The sequence below is a fragment of the Saccostrea cucullata genome, unplaced genomic scaffold (assembly GCF_032062105.1).
Source record: "Saccostrea cucullata isolate Sc308-1 unplaced genomic scaffold, CSIRO_AGI_Scuc_v1 ctg6573, whole genome shotgun sequence".
Taxonomy (NCBI): Eukaryota; Metazoa; Mollusca; class Bivalvia; order Ostreida; family Ostreidae; genus Saccostrea; species Saccostrea cuccullata.
In genome coordinates, this window is record NW_026928610.1 from 2,901 (window position 1) to 24,938 (window position 22,038).

At 32.3% G+C, this 22,038-nt stretch overlaps 2 protein-coding genes across 5 annotated transcripts; one reads left to right on the forward strand and one right to left on the reverse strand.

The window, feature by feature from the left end:
* Positions 1 to 4,866: 4,866 nt before the first annotated feature.
* On the forward strand, positions 4,867 to 9,729 carry LOC134278158 (poly(3-hydroxybutyrate) depolymerase-like; the record flags this gene model as incomplete). The annotated part of the gene is made up of 9 exons (XM_062760477.1): positions 4,867 to 5,005; positions 6,846 to 7,040; positions 7,235 to 7,329; positions 7,834 to 7,950; positions 8,029 to 8,061; positions 8,289 to 8,397; positions 8,952 to 8,994; positions 9,164 to 9,315; positions 9,509 to 9,729. Coding segments are annotated over 9 exons (951 nt in total), but the record flags the coding sequence as incomplete, so codon positions are not given.
* A 649-nt stretch (positions 9,730 to 10,378) lies between these two features.
* LOC134278156 (STE20-related kinase adapter protein alpha-like) lies at positions 10,379 to 19,622 on the reverse strand. Of its 4 annotated transcripts, none has more exons than XM_062760474.1 (14): positions 19,468 to 19,622; positions 18,967 to 18,998; positions 18,248 to 18,322; positions 17,640 to 17,655; positions 15,076 to 15,184; positions 14,671 to 14,789; positions 14,224 to 14,332; positions 13,248 to 13,371; positions 12,801 to 12,972; positions 12,274 to 12,378; positions 11,808 to 11,889; positions 11,379 to 11,502; positions 10,951 to 11,081; positions 10,379 to 10,667 (listed from the first exon to the last, which is right to left on the reverse strand). In XM_062760474.1, exons 3-14 carry the CDS (start codon positions 18,250 to 18,252, stop codon positions 10,600 to 10,602), a joined length of 1,164 nt encoding a protein of 387 aa, XP_062616458.1. In that variant the 5' UTR covers positions 18,253 to 18,322; positions 18,967 to 18,998; positions 19,468 to 19,622; the 3' UTR covers positions 10,379 to 10,599. The 4 variants fall into 4 exon arrangements, with proteins under 4 accessions (XP_062616458.1, XP_062616459.1, XP_062616457.1 ...); XM_062760475.1 differs by having other exon boundaries at positions 17,640 to 17,705; XM_062760473.1 differs by lacking the exon at positions 17,640 to 17,655.
* Between the last annotated feature and the right edge of the window lie 2,416 nt (positions 19,623 to 22,038).

A 22,038-nucleotide genomic window follows, 5' to 3' on the forward strand; every position in this document is an offset into this window, starting at 1 on the left:
TTTAATCAAAAATTCAAAATACAAGCGTTGAGTTTCATTTTGTGGACAAACCTCCATCTTTTTTTAAAATTCAAATTGTGTGTTTCATCTAAATGCAAGCTTTCAGTTTCATATCGTGGACAAATTGTTTATATCACAGGGAACTATACTAAGTAAAGGTATTAAATTAATACAGGAATCAGCATCAAAGAATGCAGTTCGAGCACGCCCCTTTCCAAAGTGAGACAAACCACACAGTCTGGGCTATCTAGCATAATTAGCCTGTGTTGTTTATCACGTATTGTTCTAGTCAGGCCTTATCAAATTCCCACTAAACAGCGCATATTTTAATCGAAATGCAATTTACCAGGCGTACCTAATACACCACAACCTATTACGAGTGTTTCGATGATCAATCGACGCTTTTCGTTTAGCATTAAATTGAGAAATGAGTTTCATCTGCACAAAATGACATTAGCAGGGAGGCGTTGCCAAAATCGAATGTAACCTAGTCTAATCAAAGACATTTAGGTCCTGTAAGCTTGTAATGATGAAATATTTTACACAACTTCAAGATTACACCCCTACCTAGCTCTTCGCTTGCTTTTCAAAATTATTTTTTTAACAAATTCCATATTTTGGAAAATTTTCGACCACCCTTGACCACCGCCAAAAGAAAACAACATCGAAGCTAGAATGACTTGATGAGTGATTTCTAAAATATCCCCCTCCCCCTAGTATTATCTCTTGAGAAGTGGACAGGCTTTCGCCTACAATGATGCAAGTGAAAACCTGTCCACTTATCTAAACAGAATACCCTCTCCTTCATGCAATCATCGTCCCAAAAGGAGTAGCAGTATACATGTATATGCAAAATGAAACTAAAGTGACCCCCTGTTACATGTCCTGATTTGCAGGATTGTGGAAACCTCTTTACTGTAGAAGTATGCTATATCAAGAAAAGCAAATATTTGCCCACAACGCTATAAATTTTATTAGGCATGTGCAAATGTTGTAAAACATTTTTATTTCTTATTTATTTCAAGACTTTCAGATTCGTCAGTGTGGAAACGAAATGTAGCGTATGAAATTTGAAAAGGACATTGACCAAATATACTTTTTTGTCATTTCCCCAATGATAAAAATAGAGTTCGGAGCTTCTAAATAGGTTTCCAAATAAAAGTTTCGCCATTATTAAAAAATAATTTCTTGTGAAATAACTTTTTTTAAACTTCTTTTTTTGTTGAATGTTTTTTTCGACATGGACTTACTAAAGTTTATACAGATTTGAAGCTGTTTATACAAATTTAAAATGAAAAAAATTGAAATTTTGTAGAGGACAGTATACCTGGTACATGTTTTTCAGTTTAATACTCTCTAGAAATTAATGTATGTGACAGATTTTAGTTTAATTAATCGAATATATATAAACATGATAAATGCCAAAATTCTGTTGAATCGTATTCTTTTTTTCTTCTAAAAGTCTATTAAAAATGCATCTATTTTGCGTTAAAAAAGTAAAAGTAATGACACACTTACCACAAACTTTATACTGCTTATTCCTAGGACCGTCTTTGCATTAATCACTTCTTTGGGACGGGGAGGCATACTGGGGCGAACTTTGAGGACACCGCCTTTATATTCCCCCGAAGTGTCTGTACATTAATCCTGATGTCTTGCTTCAGTAATGGGGAGGGAATGCAGAGGAATAGTTTATCGTACCTAATTTGTATGTATCGTCCTAAGCCTGAATAGTTCGTCCATATAATTAAACTGACCTTTAAATCACGGGGAAAGGGGGGAATCATTCACAAGATTACGTCACAACGTCTTTCCCATTAAAAGAACCAATTTTACGATATGTAAAGATTAGGAAACTGAAAATTTTACAACGAAACTCCATATCGTATCTTTCAAGTGCAATAAAAGTTGGAGTCTGTAAATTAAACAAGACCATTGTGACGATAATTTTACTCCGTCTCGCGTGTGACATTAAACAAAGGGGCGTGTTGATGAGTCGTTTTGGAAAAAGAGCCATTCCCCATATAATGCACAGGAACTGCTGATAATCAAGCCATTGATGAAGGCTCTCCTTCTAACAACGGGGGGTTTATTTACGTCTCTCATTATACGCTTAGACGAACATGTATACTTATATAGATATAAAACTTTTAAAGTCATGCGACTTTTAACTCTCCAAATGAAGTTACACACGGTGTCTGTGCAATATCTAGAAGGATTTTTTTTTCTAGACCTGACATGTTTTATGGATGGCTAAGGAGGAACTATATTTATCATTTATGATAACATAACTTTACCTGAATACAAACTACATTAAATATAAACTTTTTCAAATAATGAAATTATTTTAGGTCATTCCAATCATAGAGAATAAAGTTAAACTGCTTATATTATCACAATTGTTTCCATCATATATACTCTGGATCTTTTTTAATTATTTTTTCATGTCACACTTTTCAAAAAAAAAAATCCCTTTAATAATTAATTTGAATTCATTGTGATAAACATTTAGTTAATAAGAATTGATATTTGTTCTTTTTTTGCAGTGAAAATAAATATAATAAATACTCACCTTTGTTTTGTCCGTAAGTAAATGGTGAAAATGTGTACATGTAAGTGTTGATTTGGAAAAAAAGGTTGTCCACACCCTTTATTTGTCTAAACAAATGTTGCTAGGAAATTTCAAATATCCATGTTAACAAATATAAAATTGATTTTTTTCTTCAACGAACACGTGAAGCATTTTATAGTATCCAGGACATATTCTTTTCGTTTCATTATCTAACATCCTTCTTTTGAGTATATTTAATTTTCAGTGTGCTAGTGTATTATGTTTTTACAATATCATTCAAAAGTCTATACTGTGCTCCAACTTTGCAAATGAGGTATATTAAAGTGTCTAGTTAGCTCTACGCAGTTTCCAAAAATTCAGTATAGTTTGCAATATGCACAAAAATAATGTTCTCGAATCGAAAGAGATTTTTCTTCATTTAATTCACCCAAAGTTGATACATGATTGTCTTCTGTTGCATGAAACTCAATGGCCAGTGCTTGTGACTACCCGGTATTACTCAGAAGATTTGTTTTGTATTTTGTATATACATGTACGTAGAAAACATACAAGAGCATCTCTGTTGAAAAATCTATTGTACATTAATACAGATATAGGCACATTTCCTGCTATGGATATTTCTTCATTTTCTGCCTCACAAAATGCAGAGTTTTTCATGCTTATTCGAGATTTTTTTTATTCCAAATGAATGCAAAATCCCGAACGTAATTTTTTTGTATTTACGAAATGTTCTGTTCCTATTTAAGGACATTGTCACTATATTTATTATCGTGATATTAGTACTCATGTCCTCGCTTTGTTATTCTTATCTGCTATTATAATATAGTACATTCATTACCAACAGAATCTTCGACTTTCCAATATGAGCATAACCTGGTTTCCGAGTTTTTTATTGAGTATTTTTGTATTTGCAAGTGTGTACATTTATATTTTTTTTTTTCATGCTCATATTCTTTGCTTTTCAATCTTGATTTTAATTTTTACAAGAGGCAATCCAAATCACGTTTTCTCCTAATCCAACCTGACTTTAAAGGCACAATGAAGTTATTATTGTAAATAGTGTTTATATTTTAATAGCATTTCACATCATATTAAATTAAAATTAATTAAAAATCTTATTTCATATAAAAGATTAAAAATTTAAAGTTTGACACATATGCACTTTCATGAAATTAATTTTATTCTTAATCCTTAGGAAAAGTAGCGTTGTGTATAAATGAAAAATATTTTATAATCCAGAAAATTCAGATATATAAAACAAACACAATATATTGTCAGTCCGTGCAGTTGTGGTAAGCAGACTGTGACGATTCTGAATTCTAAATATAAACAATAACAGAACTCGAGCCCTGTTTACAAAAACTGTGTACATAACAAGAGTGTGCTCGATTTGCTAAACTCTGTACGCAACACGTAGTTCGGAATGACGATACTTGAGAAGGAGTTTTGCTTTCTAACATTTGTACTCGGAATAAAATATATATATATATATATACAACAAAATTGCCACTTTTCCTAAGGATTAAGAATAAGGTTAAAATTTGTGAAAGTGCAAGGATTTCAATAAACCGCCAAAAAATATTAAGTTTTAATAACTTTTAAATGAAACAAGATTTTTAATTAATTTTTGTGTGAAATGCTATTAAAATATATAAGTCGTAATATTATAGAAAAAATATTGACTTCAAATCTGTGTCCAAGTACCTTTAACCCCCGCTTTTAAAATTTGTCCGCACAAACTAATATATATGCTTATTCAAGAATTCGGATTAAATATAGGGTTAATCAGAGGCACAAGTCATAATATAAAAGCGGGGGTTAGAGTCAGAGGAATCTCGGATTAGGTTCCCCCTAATACTTATATTCATGTTAATTACAATGAATAATGAAATGTTGTACAATGCTATTAAATCATGCATAATTCTTACAAAAAATGTACAACTCTTGTGAAGTCTATAAACATTTTGGTTCCAAAACACATATATAAAGCCATCTAGTAACGTACACAGTCTTGTCTTGGTCGAAGTCATGCAGGTGCTTGAAAGTCTAGTGTAGAACGTTATCATCCCTTCCTCCTTTTCAAAATGCAAAAAAATCATAACAGTGCTAAATAAAGTTAAAACACAGTTTTAGTCTCATTCAAATTCGTCTTTAAAAAATTCACAAATCTAGAGGGGAGATCAAGGTATTAAAAATTTTGCGTCAGCTCTGACTCTATTCTTGCACAATTACTCGAATTTAGGAAAAAATATAAGCGATTTATTAAAAATGTTTAATTAAATATGAAAATTTGATTTGTCATTTCCACAGAGACCTACAATGTGGACCGTTCTAGTCTCTCTGTATCCGGGGTGTCGTCTGGAGCCATCATGGCCACACAACTTCACGTCATCTATTCCAGCAGAATCATGGGAGTTGGCATTGTAGCAGGAGGTCGGTCGTAAAATTTATGTATTTGTCAAGAAAATGAACCAGGAATCGTATAAGGCCGGAATTAAAAATATCTTTGTTTCCCCTAACCCGACCCTCAATTCTCAAGTTGGGTCGGTAGGTAGGTAAACAATTTTATTTACTGACAGCAGCTTTGAAAATACATTCTAAATTTAATGGAAAATTACCTTTATAAATAAGAAAAATGCAAAAGAAAGGGATTTGTGAACAAAATGCTAAGTATCGTACATATGCCGTTTAAAAGCAAAATTCATGATTTAGTGATTCGGAAGTGTTATTTATTGAATGAAAATACCAATTCATTTATATAAAAATGTACAATTCTTGTAAAAGTACGAGTATATTTTTTTCGAACCTTCCATAGCTTTTTTGGTCACCTTTTTTTGAGGGCCAAACACATAAAGCATTTGCTTTGGCTAAGAAGTGGCTAATTTTAAATCGCAGGTTCAAATCCCAGTGAGTAACGTTGAAAACGGCTCCGTGACCATAAAAACTTATGTCCAGTGTCGCAGAAGATGCTGGCTCAAAAAAGATCCCCCACTGCTTAATGGCAAAAAAGTGCTGAGTACGTCTAAAGGAGATGGGTGAACATGACGAGAGATAAGCCCATAGTGCGTCAAACATGAAGGTGAAAAATTAAATCTCAATTTTATCAAAATTTTCCTCAATATTTCATCTAACATTAAAAATGTATGAAAATGCTAAATAAAGTTAAAATACAGTTATTTGCCTCATTAAAAATAATACACACACGAAAAAAGGACAAAAAATTCACACTATAACTATAGGGTCTTCTCTCCATTTTTTTGAAATCCTCAAAGATTGCATGAAAACATATATATTTTGCTTTAGCCTTAAAATATAATTTTATGACATAACCATGTTTTGAAATACTTAAGTCAATGGTCATTTCACAAACATGTTTAAATAATTACTTGTGTAAGTGGTTAGCGTGCTAGAGGAATGCAACTGATTTTTATTGCCAGCGATTATTTTTTTTATATAAAAGAATAAATTTTGAAAATTTTTCCTCAAAACTCATAAAAATCAATTATGATTTTTTGATTTTTATATATTCCAGCTATTGGGAGACCTAATTTCACATCTCCTTTGGATGGGGAAATGTTTAAATATCGTCCTAAGTCTCTCTTAAAAGCAAAGAAACATCCAATCTTCAAGGGCCTAATTAAAGAAAAATGCACTGGACGTCTCAGGAAGCTGAATCATGATTTCAAAACTATTTGGAAAGAGTATGTTAACAATAATTGAACCAAACCTAATCTACAAATGATAAAAATGCTATATACAATGTCATAGTCACGAATTTTAACCACTAGATAAAGGCACGAAGAAAGGACATCTGAATTATATTTATGAGGATGAATATGCAGATATATCCTTTGGCATCAAATGTATACGCCAAGGGACTCTTAATTAGTCATGGTAAATTTTATTATCGAATTGTTTCAAGAGTATTTAGTAAAAGCATGAATTGTTTTATGAAGTCTTGAAGAGCTAATGCCCTGTAATCACATCGTATTTTGTGTGACAAATTTTCACAGTAGGATGTGTGGTTCTGATAAAAACTGATTTTGATGAAAATTGTATTTTATAAAACTTGGTTAACAATAAAAAAAGTATTTGATTTTAGTGTCGGCGCGATGTTTTTGCTCGAAACAAAGGTAATTTTTATGCCATAAATTCTATATATAGATTTTTAACACATTGTATTTTTCTGTTATTCTCTTCCATGCTACAGAAATGTTCGGTTGGTTTTCTTTCTTTTCACTACACATGCCACTATTCAATTGATTTCCTCAAGTGCCTTTTGCGTGTTCGGGTGGTACTCTGGCTGGATTGACTACGTGTATGAAGACTCCAGCACTGGAATCCGTGTACACGTTTGAAGCACTGGTCTCTTCAGGGGCACTGTTTGGTAATGTGGATGCCACGTATCATATGCGCCATGACAAAGTATTCATCTTTAACGGAATAGAAGACTCAGTTGTTCATCCAGGTATGGAAAAGAAAACAGACATGGATCGTTCTACGTCATTTCCGCTATGACTCCATTATTTTCGCTCAATCATGTACTAGCATTAACAATAACAGAGAGTTAATAATAAATAATGTTAACAACTATTATTTAAACTTAAATAAATGAACATCATGTTCACAAAAGGTAAATCTTATTTTTATAAAATTTACCAGGCAACGGTCCAAACATCGCTCGTTTTTACGAGCATTTCATCCATGATAGCCACAACATCAAAAAGGTCTTTAATTTGCACACTGAACACTGTATGGTAAGCATTCTTAATTGTTAATGTTATTTTTAATGTGTCGCTGTTGTAACTAAGATAAATTTATCATCACACAGTTCACCATCTTTCAATTTGCTTTCTCGCTTTTCGCATGTGCAAAGATCTGAAGTCGTACGCAGCTTTCACTGAAGCACTAGATGGTCAAATTGCAATTACACTTGTCATATTTGCATTTTTAAGTTTAGACTCATAAATGACTTTTCCTATACGTATCAAAAATGGTGGGAAAAATCTGACGTTTTTACACTAAGAAAAGACTTTAAATTATCATTTTTAATAGCACTGACTCCACATGGGGGCCTGAAAGGTTGTTAAATAGGTGCCTCTGAATCTCATAGTTTAAGAGCAAAGCACTCTATTCATATTTTTATCCATCGTCAATAGTTTATCAATTATATTTTTTTTTTTCATTTTATTTTCATTTGACTGTGAAGTCGCGCACTGAGATGCCCGATTTGTTTATCAAACATAATATATGTTTTGTAGCCAACAGATAACATTGGCGGCCCCTGCACAGCTCTTTCAAAAACAAACTACCTTAACAACTGTGGATACAACGGAGCGTTCGAAATCCTAAACTTTATTTACGGAGGACATCTAAGAGTGAGTAAATTTCATTGTATTTATTTTGGCATCATACGTACAATTGCTATTTTCAGAATAAGTAATTTTATATTTCAGAGGCCATCACGAAATGCGACTGCGGCTGGAATGGTAAGTATTTTTGCTGATATCATTTCATTTTCCTTCTCAGAAAATTAACGTTTTTTCCTTACAATAATTCCTTAAAATAATGTTTACCTCGAAAAAGTAGAGTACATGTAAATTTATGGTGGCATAATATATTTCAAACAATTACTTTGGGTAAGTTCATGTAAATGTAAAGCCATTTAATTGCTTCAATGACACTGTACATGCAAATTGTTCTTTCTATTGAACAGTTGAGGAAGTTTAACCAGGCTGCATTTTTTGCTGCTCCTCCAATAACCTACAGCTTAGATAACACTGGATACATTTACATCCCATCTAGGTGTCTGGACAAGTCCCACAGTCAGTTGTCATATTAATCTACATTATGAATTTAATAAATAGATGTGACCATATATGGTAGTACAAATGCTACCATATTGTACAAATGCATAAAATTTACAACATATATTGTTTGCTATCATATACTGTAGAATTTGAAGAGGGAGAGGCTTTTGTATGATTGTAGTACTGAAAAACCCTTTTACATCAAAATACTTGAATATCCTCTTTTAACAATTTTGTAGTAACTGTAAGAGCTGAATGTCATGTTCCTTTAATTAGAAATTTGCATATTTTTATGTGTCCGTTTATATACCTTGTAGCGGGTTATCTTGGCGGGTGCAAAATCTGGCGTTTTGCCACCTGAAAGGTATGCCAATAATTTTGGCGTAACTTATTTTAGCGGATACAGGGTTTTAACTCATTGCAGATGAACACAAAGAAGAGAACTGAATATTTTATCGTGTACAATTTTAGTGGACTATTATTAAAACGCAAAATAAGCCAAATTCAGCACCCCGCTACAATAACCCATTATACGGTATCTGTATGAAACCTTCAAGCATCTTTTTCAGAATGTAAACTCCACGTGGCTTTACATGGCTGTAAAATGGGCAGGTATAAATATTCAATTAAAATTCTGATCATGTACAATGTATGTAGCAGGTAGATTATTAATGGCCAATGCATTGATATTTATTCAAAGACATGCCAATGGATGCATATTTATCTATTAAAATTTAGGTGAAAATGACTGCCCTATTGAAGCTTCTCTTTTGTTTGTCAGACATTACATCAATGAGGACTACGTAACACATGGGGGTTATAACGAGGTGGGGGAGCTAAATGACATCATTATCCTGTACCCCCAGGTCACCCCCACCACCCTCAACCCCTACGGCTGCTGGGACGGTTACGGATACACAGGGGCATTGTTTGGTAATTATAAGCCTATTTTTCAGAATTTTATTTTTATTTTATTTTTATATTTTTATGAATTTTACAACTTACGTGACAATAAGGGTTTCCAAAAGTACAAAATATTCAGAAAAACAAATTTTTAACATGGCTCTTAAAATATTTAAATACTCTTTTAATAAAATTAATTATGATTGGTTTCTTAATATTTCAGCGACTAACAAGGGATTCCAGGAGGAGGGCCTCAGACGTATGATGAAGCAGGTCATGGGGGGATGGTGAGAGTCAGCTGACAGTTATACAGGATTGTCTACACAGGGGATAATTTTCCTTTTACAGATTAATTTCATTTTATACAGACATCAGATGTAGCTTGGACCTTTGGTTATTATTATTTGGTTGTAACACATCATTAGATAAAAGATTTAGTTTATATATAGTATAACATAAGTTGTTTATGTCACAGTGACTTATGTCAAGATCATATCATTCAGATAGACATTACTTATGCTCAATTTGAAGTCATTTTTGAAGGAAAATTGCCTTATTGTCTACACTTAATGATGGGAATTAAATTATAAGAAATGAATTTAATAGCTGCCCAAGTTAATATACATTAATGTACTGTATAACCTGGGTTAGAACAATTTACCACTTTTTCATAAACTGCATAAAGCGTAAAATTCCCAAGATACTGTCCCAGGTTACGCAGTATAACTTGGGTAGATATTAAGTTCATTCCTTAAATATCTATTTTCTTCAAGATGTTCAAATTAAGATGATAGAAAAAGCAAATAACATAGGCCCTCAGCATTCAGTCAGACAAATTTGCTTCTTAGCAAAAGAAATTGCACAAAACATGTACAGTTTGTATCATTAAAACTGGGGGGCAAATGGGTTGCAAGAATTTCTATTAATGTGAATAGTAACTATCTTAAATGTGTGCTTCTGGACCCTTACGATAATTAAACATGTATTCTCCAAAACATGTTTAGCTGTATTAAGTACTTTCTATTATTAATGCTTTCTATTAAGAATCCTTTGGGGGAAAATGTTCTAATTGATTGTTTATAACAAATATAAATCTGTTTAACATATAATATATATTTGAGCATTCTCATTAACAATAAACTCCATTTAGATGACAATTAATAGCACTGTTGGAAATACATGTCATTTTTACCTTAAAATGATTTAGCTAAATATAAGATAGCAATTATTGATTAACTTTGAACAAAACAAATTCACTAACAAACATCACGCTGCTGCACAATTACATGTATGACACTCAGAAGTCCCATTCACCTAGAATTCCCATTCACCAACCAAATTCACTTGCTCCATGTCTTCAACCATAGAATCTACTGCTTCATCTGCAACAAAAAGGGGTCATCTATGAATTAGGTTTTTAAAAATACACATACATGTAACTGACAAATTCAAATGCACGCCTGTAAGTCTGGAGTTCTACACACATCCACACACTCATCCACCCCAAACTTCACTTTGATCTCAGAAGTTCAATCTTAATTATTTTTATTTTAAATGGAAAAATAATAGTGTTTGCAGAATTGCTGATTTGTGCTAACCCTCTGTAATGTTGTCTAAAGCCAGTTTGATAGGAGTCAGGGGTGTTAGTTATTCTGATCTACTTACCCTCTTTATCACTGGTCAGGTTAGCCAGTTTGATAGGAGTTAAGGGCTGTAAGAGGTTGGGCAGGGCTTCTGTTGATCTCCTCTTCAATTGTTTAAACATGGAGTCAGTCAGGAGACTTTCAGCTGTAGGTCTGTTTAATTAAAAAAAAGGTCACCTACATATAGATATATGTATTACATATACAGACAACTACAGTGGTGTTTGTCCTATTTTCTGTTAGAGTTAATCTATTTAAGCTTTGTCCTACTGCACTATAAATATTTAAGTTTATTCAACAAGCAACAGGTAGGCCTGTACTCCATTAATGAATTCCAGTTATTCATAATCATGAATGATACATAAAGAATCATCAAGGGGCAAAGGCTATGTAAATTTCTTCAATCAAATATTCTGTGGTTGAAGTGTTACTGTTGGGAATTTTTCTTACCGACAATGGGGATTTTTCTCTAAGCACCTGTCCAACAAATTGTGAAAATGGGACGAGAACTTGCGAGCCTTTGCAATGGCCACAATATCAATTCCTCCATTCTCCATGTTTTCATTGTGTTGAGCTAAATAAATTAAAAAATAGTATAAATTTCAGATTTTGGATTCTCTTCATATATATGCAGACTTTACTTATATTTCTCTAAGCCAGCAGAATAAAAAAAAATTGGTTATGATACAATCTTCATGTAAAGTTATTCTTTGTACAAGAAGTTGTAGAAATCCAACTGAAATTAATTTGACACTCAAACTGACCAGTTTCATTTGTATTGAGATCTTTGCGAGAAGATTAAAGAATTTTCATTGAATAAATTGGGAAATTAAACGGAAATAATTAAGGACTTGGAGGGTTACAGCATTACTATCTGACCTTCCTCCTCCCCTGTCAGCTCCCCTATCGTGGTACAGTCCGGTAACATGGGCTTTGTTCCGTTCACCTTCTCCAACAACATCTGTAAATAATATCATATATCAAAAGGTCTTATAATCAGAGTATTTCCCCTTCATCTCAAGATTTATTTTTCAACTAATATAACAGGACAGTGCTTAGAGACTGAATCATGCATCTGGAAGTCTTTAGTTAATTATTTCAAGTTGGTGTCCAGTGGGAGATTTTGGAAGGATGCACCTGGGACCACCCCCTAAAATGCTCCTTAACTGATTCAAGTTAAAAAAAATGCTTTAAAAAGGATTGTCTTTGAACAAATTTTATAGCTATTAACTAAATATCAAAATCCATAAAAACACTCAAAATTTTCTCCTCTTTTACAGTCTGAATATCCTCTTTAGATGAATAAACTAATTTTCATTTAAAAAGGAATTTTCTTCATATTTACCTGAGTAACAGGCATATCCTCAAAAGGGGGATAACCATTGGCCAGTTCCCAGCTGGTGATCCCAAAGCTGTATATGTCAGATTTTGTATCATATCCTGACAAATTCTACAAGGGTAAGAACACATATAGCTAAATGAAGACTAAGCATTAATTTGTATACCAAAGTTCATTATAAATTTATGTCAATTGAATAAATATACAAAACTTGTTATGTTATCTAATACTCATCAATGGGAAAATATTTTCTACATAAAGCTGAATATTTACTCAATGTCTAAATTATCTCCCTTTCATAGAACATATTGGTCCTGAACTTGTTAATTTAAAAATCATACTCTTTTACAAAGAACAATTTATGGCAAAATTGGTTCAATGTTTCTATGACAAAGGATGAATATGTAAAAGATAATTACATTTAACAATCTACAGATAGTCAGAATAATAATAAGGTACTAGACACATATTCCCACATATTCCTCTGGCCCAGGTATGCTAAAATTAAAATCACGTTTTTCTTCAAATTTTACCTGTTCTAGAATTTCTGGACTGAGCCATTGTAGATCACCATTACAGGCATTAGGGTAATCGTAGACACGAGACCATTTCTTGCCATGGTAAATCAGATGATAGGCACTGCGTAGTCCTGATAAACACACGTTACCACTGCCCCCTATCAGAATATGACTAGCTCTTACACTCCTGAAAACAGGTAAAAGAAAGATCAAAATTAGAAAAACATTTCCATTTTTGGTTCTCAGAGTAATGACAAATGACTTAAAATCTGTGGTAAAGAACCAGTACGTTAGACTGTAGTACCTGATACATGGGCAAGTTAATAAATGCGAAATACGAGTATATTAAGCAAATAACACAATTTTGTTTATGAGATAACAACAGTGAATCAAATAAATACTTCTAAAAGAAACATGATGATTCATTAAAATCAAAAATAAAACCATTTCATTATAAGGTACCTGTGGATTATCCCTCGATTATGAAGATAGTCTAAAGCGCTCACTACATCTCTCAGTATGTAGGCAATGGCTGCCTCAGGTAAACCTGTCTTAAAGTAAGCATGCAGGACATCTCTAGCTGACCCTGTCAAAAAACAGTTAGACTTAATCTGAACATCTCAATTAAATCAATCTCATATAACTCACAATTATAACATGCAATTTTTGTAGTCCAAAATTTTCATGAAATGTTATATTGTTCAAATATTTATTCTGGCAGAGAAATTAGGAGACTGGAACTTTTGCTACCTACAGGTTTTAATTTGATCTACATATAATGAAATAGTTTTTGATCATCATACATATTAAATTGTAGCTGCAGAACTGTAGCTCTCCGAAATAAATATTTTGACAGACTGGAGAGCTACAGTGCCACCCATTGAAAAAACTGTATATCTATTGTGCACAAAAAAGTGCGCTGTTTCTCGATTTCTTTCTCCACTTTTTAAAAACTGTCATCTCAAAATATTACCAGGTAATAACCGTGTGTTCCTAACACATTCTTTCACTGTTCCCATAACAAAAAATTTCCTTTAATTGTTGTTAATAGCTCTCCAGAAATTGAGTTCATTGAAAATTTCTTCTTTTTATACCGCCATTTTGGTTTGCAAGATAATTCGATCCAACGCACTTCGTGCAGATGTCAACTACCAGAGTACTTGATAGACGAGTAAGACATTTCATGAAATCTAGCTTTTTTGCAATTTAGGTAAGAATTTGGAAGTATTAATCCAGAACCAAGCGCAAATTTTTGTGCACAATAAATATACAGTTTTTTCAATGGGTGGCACAGCTCAAACAAAATGTCAATATATTACATTTAATGAAATAGTTTTTGATCATTGTAAATATTAAATTGCAGAAGAAGGTGCAGCTCTATATAAATAAAACTCCATAGGGTATAGTTTAATTAGTCCTCTCTAAATAGCTTTCTTACCATATCCCAGTAGAGGTAAAACAATCCACAGTTCTTTATCATTAACAAATGTACAGTGGTATTTCACTATGTTATCATGGTGCATCTGTCTACACAGAATCACTTCATCCTGAAAAAGAGAAACAGCATTGAATCAACATGAAAAAACACTGCCAGAATCATATTGAATATTTATCAGATTGAAATTTTTTTCACCCCTTTAGGCCATGTTTAAATAATTGTTTGGTTGCCTTCTCCTGACCAACTGGCTAAAAATGGCATAACTCAAAACTTTTTTTGGCCTCCAAAATGCAATTATTTTTTATAGGTACTCTAGAAAATATAGTTTTACAAATTAGCATTAAAATTGAAATTTTTGAGAAGAAATCATTTTCTCTCCTACCTACCGACCCAATATTTTCAGAGTAGGGAGAGGGCAACCAAACATTCTTTTAAACTTGGCCTTACCTGAAAAACTTTGAATTCCACAGGACTCCCTTCAATATCAATCCGTTTGATGGCCACACTTTTCCCGCTAGGGATGTGTTGGGCAAGATGGACTGTTATAGAGCCAAATGTTCCTCTACCTGTTTTCATAGAAATAATGTTAACAAACACACAGTCAAACCTTGTTATTTGATCTCCAGGAAACTGAAAGAAATACTTTTAAATATCTCAAGATTCATTTTGAGATATTGAGGTGAAAATCCCTACAGAAAAAATGGTTGAAAATCAACATATCCATGATATTAAAGATGCTACCATTCCAGATATATGTACCAAAGTACATGTACCAGTAAAATTTGTATTAAAGCTCATTTCATAAATCTTTATGCATTCTTTTAATATGCTCAATAAAGTTAAGAGACCCACCTATGACATTATGGAGTTGGTACTGTGAGACATCTGGTTGCCATGTTATTGGATTTCGTAGGTTATCACTATCCTGACTACCAAAGCTTTGTGAGCCGTGCTTTGATGCCTGGAAAAAAAGTATGCATGCTTATAAAATTTGGACCAGTTTTAGCTCTTCATCACCTTAAAAGATGAAATAAACATAAGGAAAACCCCAAACAGAATGTACAATGTATTAAAACTTTCCTTCAATTTTGTGATTTTTTTTACCAAGATGTTATTCTTATAAAAAAAATATTTTCAACAGTATTCTGAGAATTTGTTAGAAAATCTGATATGAAATCATCTTATAAACTCTGATTGGCTTGAACAAGTAAATGAATGAAAAAGTGCAAAATATTTTTTACTTTAGGGAAGACACAAGTGTACTTGTCTATGAAAAGAACAAAATGATAATTTTCAAAAAGTAAAATTGTTCCTCAAGCAATAAAAGGAAACAAATAAATTTTCCAAATGAAAAAAAAAATTAACAGAACTGTTGGCAGGGATTTTATAAAAAGATAGTAAGTCTCTTTTCATAAAAACACATATTGGAAATAAAAGTAGAACTGAAATGATATGCTTACCATTATGAAATTTGAGAGCCTGATCAAAATTCAAACAACAATTTAAAAATAAATCCTTACTGGACTAAATTTAAAAAAAATATTTAAAAATGTCAGCTTCAACACCTACAGTTCTACCACCATATAATCAGTTAACAAAGAAAGCAAAATCAACCTCAGCGAAAACAAAGTAAAAAGAAACCTCATGTAACATGTGTAATGTTCTATCAGTTAATGTAAAAGAGTTCTAACAGTTGTATTGGTGTATTTATCAAAATGACACTATGACTAATACTAAAACAATTTTTAACTACATTCTCTAATAAGTACATGTACTGAGGATATAAAATACCAAAGGAACTGAGTTTGAGTTCAATAACTTGATCCTTAACTGCTTCTAATATGATTCTTCCTCAGAAATTACTAAATATACTTTTTAAACAGAAAATTCACAAGAGCATGAAGAAGAGAAATAAAGAGCCTTTGAAGATTCAGCACTTGTATGATGAGATTGGGAAAATGACTTAATGATTGCTAATCAATCATACTGTTTGATGAAGAGAATAAAATGCAGTAATTTTGCAGCAGAAATAAGGAGTTCCCCCCCCCCTTACTGGAGTCCATGATACCTAATAAAATGACCAACACATGAATTAGTTGAGGGACAACAGAAGCTTTGATAGAGATTGTATACCTAATTTATTGACAATCACATTTTCCAGAAAGCAAAGAGATTCCCTTGCTATAAAATAGAAATATACATACAGCTGACAAATACAGGTGCCATGTAAGCAATATCCTCAAGAACAGACAGAGAGACAAACATTTTCTGATATATACAAAGTGAATACCACTTGTAACCATGATGAGAAAATGAAAACAAGAGGCTCACGGGCCACTTTGCTCACCTGAGCACTGTGGCTAGCATAAAAGCAGAAATTAGTTTATTATTGAAAAGTTTAAACCCAAAAGTAGTCCCAACCATTCCTTAAAGGAGAGATGGTATGATTTGCACAAACTTGAATCTACACTACCTGAGGATGCTTCCATATAAATATGACCATGTTATTCTTCAGAAGATTATTTTTAAAGAATTTTCCTATGTAATTCTATGTAAAACTTTGGTTGGCCATTGTGGCCCCGCCCTACCCCCGGGGGTCATGATTGGATCAAACTTGAATCTACACTACCTGAGGATGCTTCCATATAAATATGACCAATCATGGCTTTGTTATTCTTGAGAAGAAGATTTTTAAAGAATTTTCCCATATATTTCAATGTAAAACTTTGGTTGGCCATTGTGGCCCCGCCCAAACCCCGGGGGTCATGATTTGAACAAAATTGATTCTACACTACCTGAGGATGCTTTCATATAAATATGTCCAATCATGGCTTTGTTATTCTTGAGAAGAAGATTTTTAAAGAATTTTCCTACAAATTTGAATCTACACTACCTGAGGATGATTACACATGAGTTTCATCTTTCCTGGCCCAGTGGTTCTTGAGAAGAAGATTTTTTAAAAATGCCATTATTTTTTCACTAATTCATAATTATCTCCCCTTGGAAGAGGGCCTGGCCCTTCATTTGAACAAACTTGAATTCCCTTCACCCAAGGATACTTTGTGCCAAGTTTGGTTGAAATTGGTCCAGTGGTTCTTGAGAAGAAGATGAAAATGTGAAAAGTTTACAGACAGACGGACAGACGGACGCCGGACAAAATGTGATCAGAAAAGCTCACTTGAGCTTTCAGCTCAGGTGAGCTAAAAAAAAAATTATACAGAAAATAAAATAACCTATAGTTAAGAGTGAATATAACTATCTGATAAGACACAACAAGCATTAGGACAAAACATGAAAGTTAAATGTGACTGAATTTACAAACATAGATTGATTAAGGCTACTGTTAAGAAGAGTGAGACATTAGCACATGTTGACAATATTACTACGAAACCATGCATTACTTATCCTGATATTACCTTATGCATGTTCACCCTTTACTAAGGGATGTTTTTTTTTTTTTGATAAATATATTAGCAGATTATCTGAAATATTAACAAATTATTAATAAATTGAAATACAAGTATTAAATGATATGTCTATTTTGTTAGACTCTGGAACAGATATAGAGAGATTGAAAATATGCATAGGAAATAACACAGTTAATTTTTTAGCACACACCATGAATTTTTAAAAAAAAGTCATGAAAAGCAAATAACAATAAATTGAATAAAGATTAGGCATATTAACAAACTTTCAGACAAAAATTTTAAACATTCTTATAAGGAGATGATTTATTTGTTATTTTTGAAATTTGAAGATTTTTGGAAGGATTTACACTGATTATAAACAAGTTTTGAAAAAATTGTAAATGCAAGTTGGTGTCACTGGTAGAACATATTCTTATTTATTAAATAAGTATAATTTTTGCAGGAAGCAACCATTATTTTAGGTAAAAATAATCCTTCAACTGTTATTTGTAAATTCTGAAGTTATGATAATTAAAGTGGATTAATCATGATTATCATCTCAAATATGTTATTAGCAAGATGATTTATTTTTATAAATGTTTACAATGAAAACTTACCACATTCATTGGTTTGTAATAAGGAGCATTTCCACCTGATTCAAGTGTCCGAGACTTAGTACAAGAGGCACAGTTCTGCAAAATGAAAAGACATTTTGTTAATGTCATTTAATTTCATTACCATTATGATATCTTTGCTTATTTACTATTTCAATAAAAAAGAATTCATTTTCTGAATCAGCTTATGTTATTTAATGCAACTTACAAATACAATATGTCAGGGGTTCTAAATCTATGTGTGGCCAAAGCCAAAGGGACCCCAGACAATCTGCATCTGATTTCATTTGAGTGGTTTCTATATGTGAGAAACATCAATCAAATTTCTTGTTTGTTTTTTTAATGACTTAAAAAATGTCTGTCATTATTAACAAGCTTCATTATAAATATCTCTGTTTATTTACCATTCTGACAAAGGCTCGATTTTCAATTTTTATTTCAAAGTTATACACTGTATCAAAATTAAAGTGTAATCAACTTTTACCATCAATACACAAATGGAATACAGTAAAACTCAGTTATAACGAAGTCATTGGGACCTATGAAATTACTTCACTTTATCCGTAATTCATTATATCCGTATAAAAAATTCGTTAAATTTATATAGTTGGGGATCCAAGATAACTTCGCTATATCTGGGAATTCGCAATATCCGTGTTCGTACTAACCGAGATTTACTGTATATGTTAAATGACTAATACTTCTCTGCAACTGTAACCTACCAGTGACATTAGGGATCAGCACATTATAACACCTGTAATGACAGAAGTCTATATTTAGAACAAGTACAGTCAAATCTCACTAATCAGGAAACAATAATGGGGATGCTTCTCCTTCTGTACAAAATTTGTGGGAAACAAGTTGACTTTAACAGACAATCATACAAGGTACTTCTCTGTAACGTGGATCATGATGCATCACTAACCCAGAAGACAATGAATATTGGGAACAAAACCATGCAGATAAACAAGTGCACAGTTTATATTACCAATGTATGACTTGGAAAATTTCTGAAAACTGTTAGATATTTAAGACATTGTTAGTCCAAAGTTTTGTAATCAAATATAAATGCTTTAGATTTATCATTCAAACTGTGAATCATCTGGTCATTTTGTATGAGATGTCCAAACAATTGATAATTGCTCAAATTATCTATTCCTGTCGAACTTACACTTAGTTACAATTTTCAAGAGATTTGGACAACAAACCAAAATTAAACTCACCATTCAGGTTCAAATGTATTTGGAGCTTCTTTCCTATCTTTTATTCCCTTCAGTGCAAATTTATTTTGTCTGTAATTAGTCTAAATTACACTAATAGTTGCTCGTAAATAATGTTGTGACTATAGTCAGAATTTTCTCTGCATGCTTTTCTAACTTCTTTCAGCCAAAGAGTTAAGTTGGTAATGCATACGTAAACATTTCGGATTTTCAAAAAGTTGCGCTTCTTTTCCTTCACAAGCCAGTATCAGTTTCGAAACTTTTAATATAATGGAAAAAATTATCTGACAGAGAGACACTTGGTATGAAACTTTTAAAAGATTGATATAAAAAAAATATGTCCAAACTCAAAAATAAAAGTCATGAAGGGGAGGGGCGTGGGTGTGTGGACCTTTCTGTAGACACTTTTTTAGGATCGTAGATTTGCCTCTTTTGAAACTGTTGACACTTTTTTGTAAATACTATTAACAATAGACTATAGTAAAAAAGTGAACGCATCTTCCAGCTCTGAGTGGCGTTGTTCAAAGACAACTTTTCGGTATAGATCGATTGGTAATCGATTAATTGCAAGCTACGGGTTTCAGTTGTATTCAATCTATTTCTACAAAAGTTTGTGGAAATAGAAATGACACAAAACCAGTGGCTTACGACGATGGGTATATATAATTAAATATCAATTACAGTTCTTTTTAATTTAGGACATTTAGGTATTAAATTGTTAGGCTATTAAAAGTTTCTTTCTTTATTCTACTTCTTGAAATTATTATGACCTTTTCTCAATTTTATATATGCTTATGCCATACGTTTTCGAGGTCTCGGGATTTCCAGATAAAATTAAAAGTTATCGGAAGGAAAACATTGTATGTCGCGATTGTTTTGCTGGCAATAACTTGTCTTCATCTTGATCAGCTACAGTCATCCTGTCACACTTGAAGCGTTGCTGATTCTGCATTCAACAATTTACAAGAAGATTATGCAGGAAAAAATGATAAAGCACCATTAACTGGGGATTTTTAGCATATGTATACTGCACACGAAAGAAGATTGATATCGAAAATGACTTTTGCCATTTAAATCACAGCAGAACATCCTAGATCAATACGACTTTAGATTATTGAATTGCAGTACGACTTGAAGCGGAAAATAATGAATAGGGTGCATGTATTTCCCTAAAATCAAACTTCTGATTCAAAGAAGCATGTGATAAAACTATTCAAGTAAACGTTTGAAGGATATTTAAGTTCAGAACAACTTGAACATGGCATTTAAACCTTCATATGTAAACAAAACCAAAGATTGTATATTTAGGTTTTTATAGACAAAGCAAGTCGAAACACCTCTGAAAATCAAACCGCCGAGCTATATAATAAGGCACGTTTTGCCCTAATTAAACAAAAGAAAACAATGAATGACGAGGGACTTTAATTATTAATTTATAATTCAGCAAATATGGATACTCTTTATTGCATTGGAGTTTATAAACTCGGAGAAAGCAATGCAGCAAGGATTTTTATTTTCCGTATGTGGATCGGCTACGGTTTCGATGCTGCTGAGATCGCCATGGCCTGGATTAACACGGGTTTCAGCTTCATGAGTGACCATTGGAGAAATGTGTTTTTGGCCTATTTGGCTTTGATTTTTGTAGCAGCTTTAGTTTTGACAGCTCTGATCTCACGATACGAAAGCAAAGCAGATCGAGTGGTGTATTTAATAGGATACTTCAAAATGACGGCTACTGTCACAGCTTGTTTTATTTTCTTTCAATTATATTTTCAAGACAAGAGGGATCCTTTGACGTTATTTCTGATGGTGGTCACGGGTGCCGATATTGGAATGAACTTCATAGAAATGGCTGCTGGATTTGCTGGTTTAGATCAGAATCGAATTGCTCCTATTATAGGGTCTGATACATCGAGGTGAAGTTTTCTTCAACCTTGGAATTTTTTAGTGCCAAACAGAAATTAATTCTTATTTTTTAAATAATTTTTTGCGATATTTCATTTTTTCTACATTCAAAGCTACGCAATGGATTTTCTGCATGGACAGGAACTCGGAAAAGAAAAATAGTCCACAAATAATCAAATACGTACTTTATATACTGCGTGTATTGATTAATCTAGATACACAAATATTTAATGTATACATGTATTTTACAGGAATAAAATGTAACTTTAAAAGAAAGGTAAACAAAATTGTTATGTTTTCCAATTTCCATGAAATATACACTTCTGTTAAGTTTATGGCTCATAATAAAGATAAGAAATCTAAATCCTTGGTAAACGTATTGAATTTCATTTAAAACTGACAGTGTTTCCCATATATTTGGATAAGAGTGGTATATTATGTAAATGTTTCCTTTTAAATTCTCGGTAGTTTATGATCCAATTTTACCTGGAATTTACAGTTCTGACAACAACCTTGAATCCTTATAAGATTTCAGATAAAACATTTCAAATAAAATTTGTCTGTCTTTTAATTTCACTTAAGTGAACATATTTCTGAACCAGATTGAGAAAAATAATGTCAATTTTACTGCTTGGAAATTATAATTAACTACAAAGGTTGATGAACATT

What these genes read in the sequence shown, in the direction of transcription:
- LOC134278156 (XM_062760473.1), bottom strand. An exon ending in GTCCAGAAATTCTAGAACAG is followed by an intron (nt 12,379 to 12,800) that starts GTAAAATTTGAA and finishes TTACCCTTGTAG; the next exon opens with AATTTGTCAGGATATGATAC. An exon ending in GAGAAAAATCCCCATTGTCG is followed by an intron (nt 11,082 to 11,378) that starts GTAAGAAAAATT and finishes TTAATTAAACAG; the next exon opens with ACCTACAGCTGAAAGTCTCC.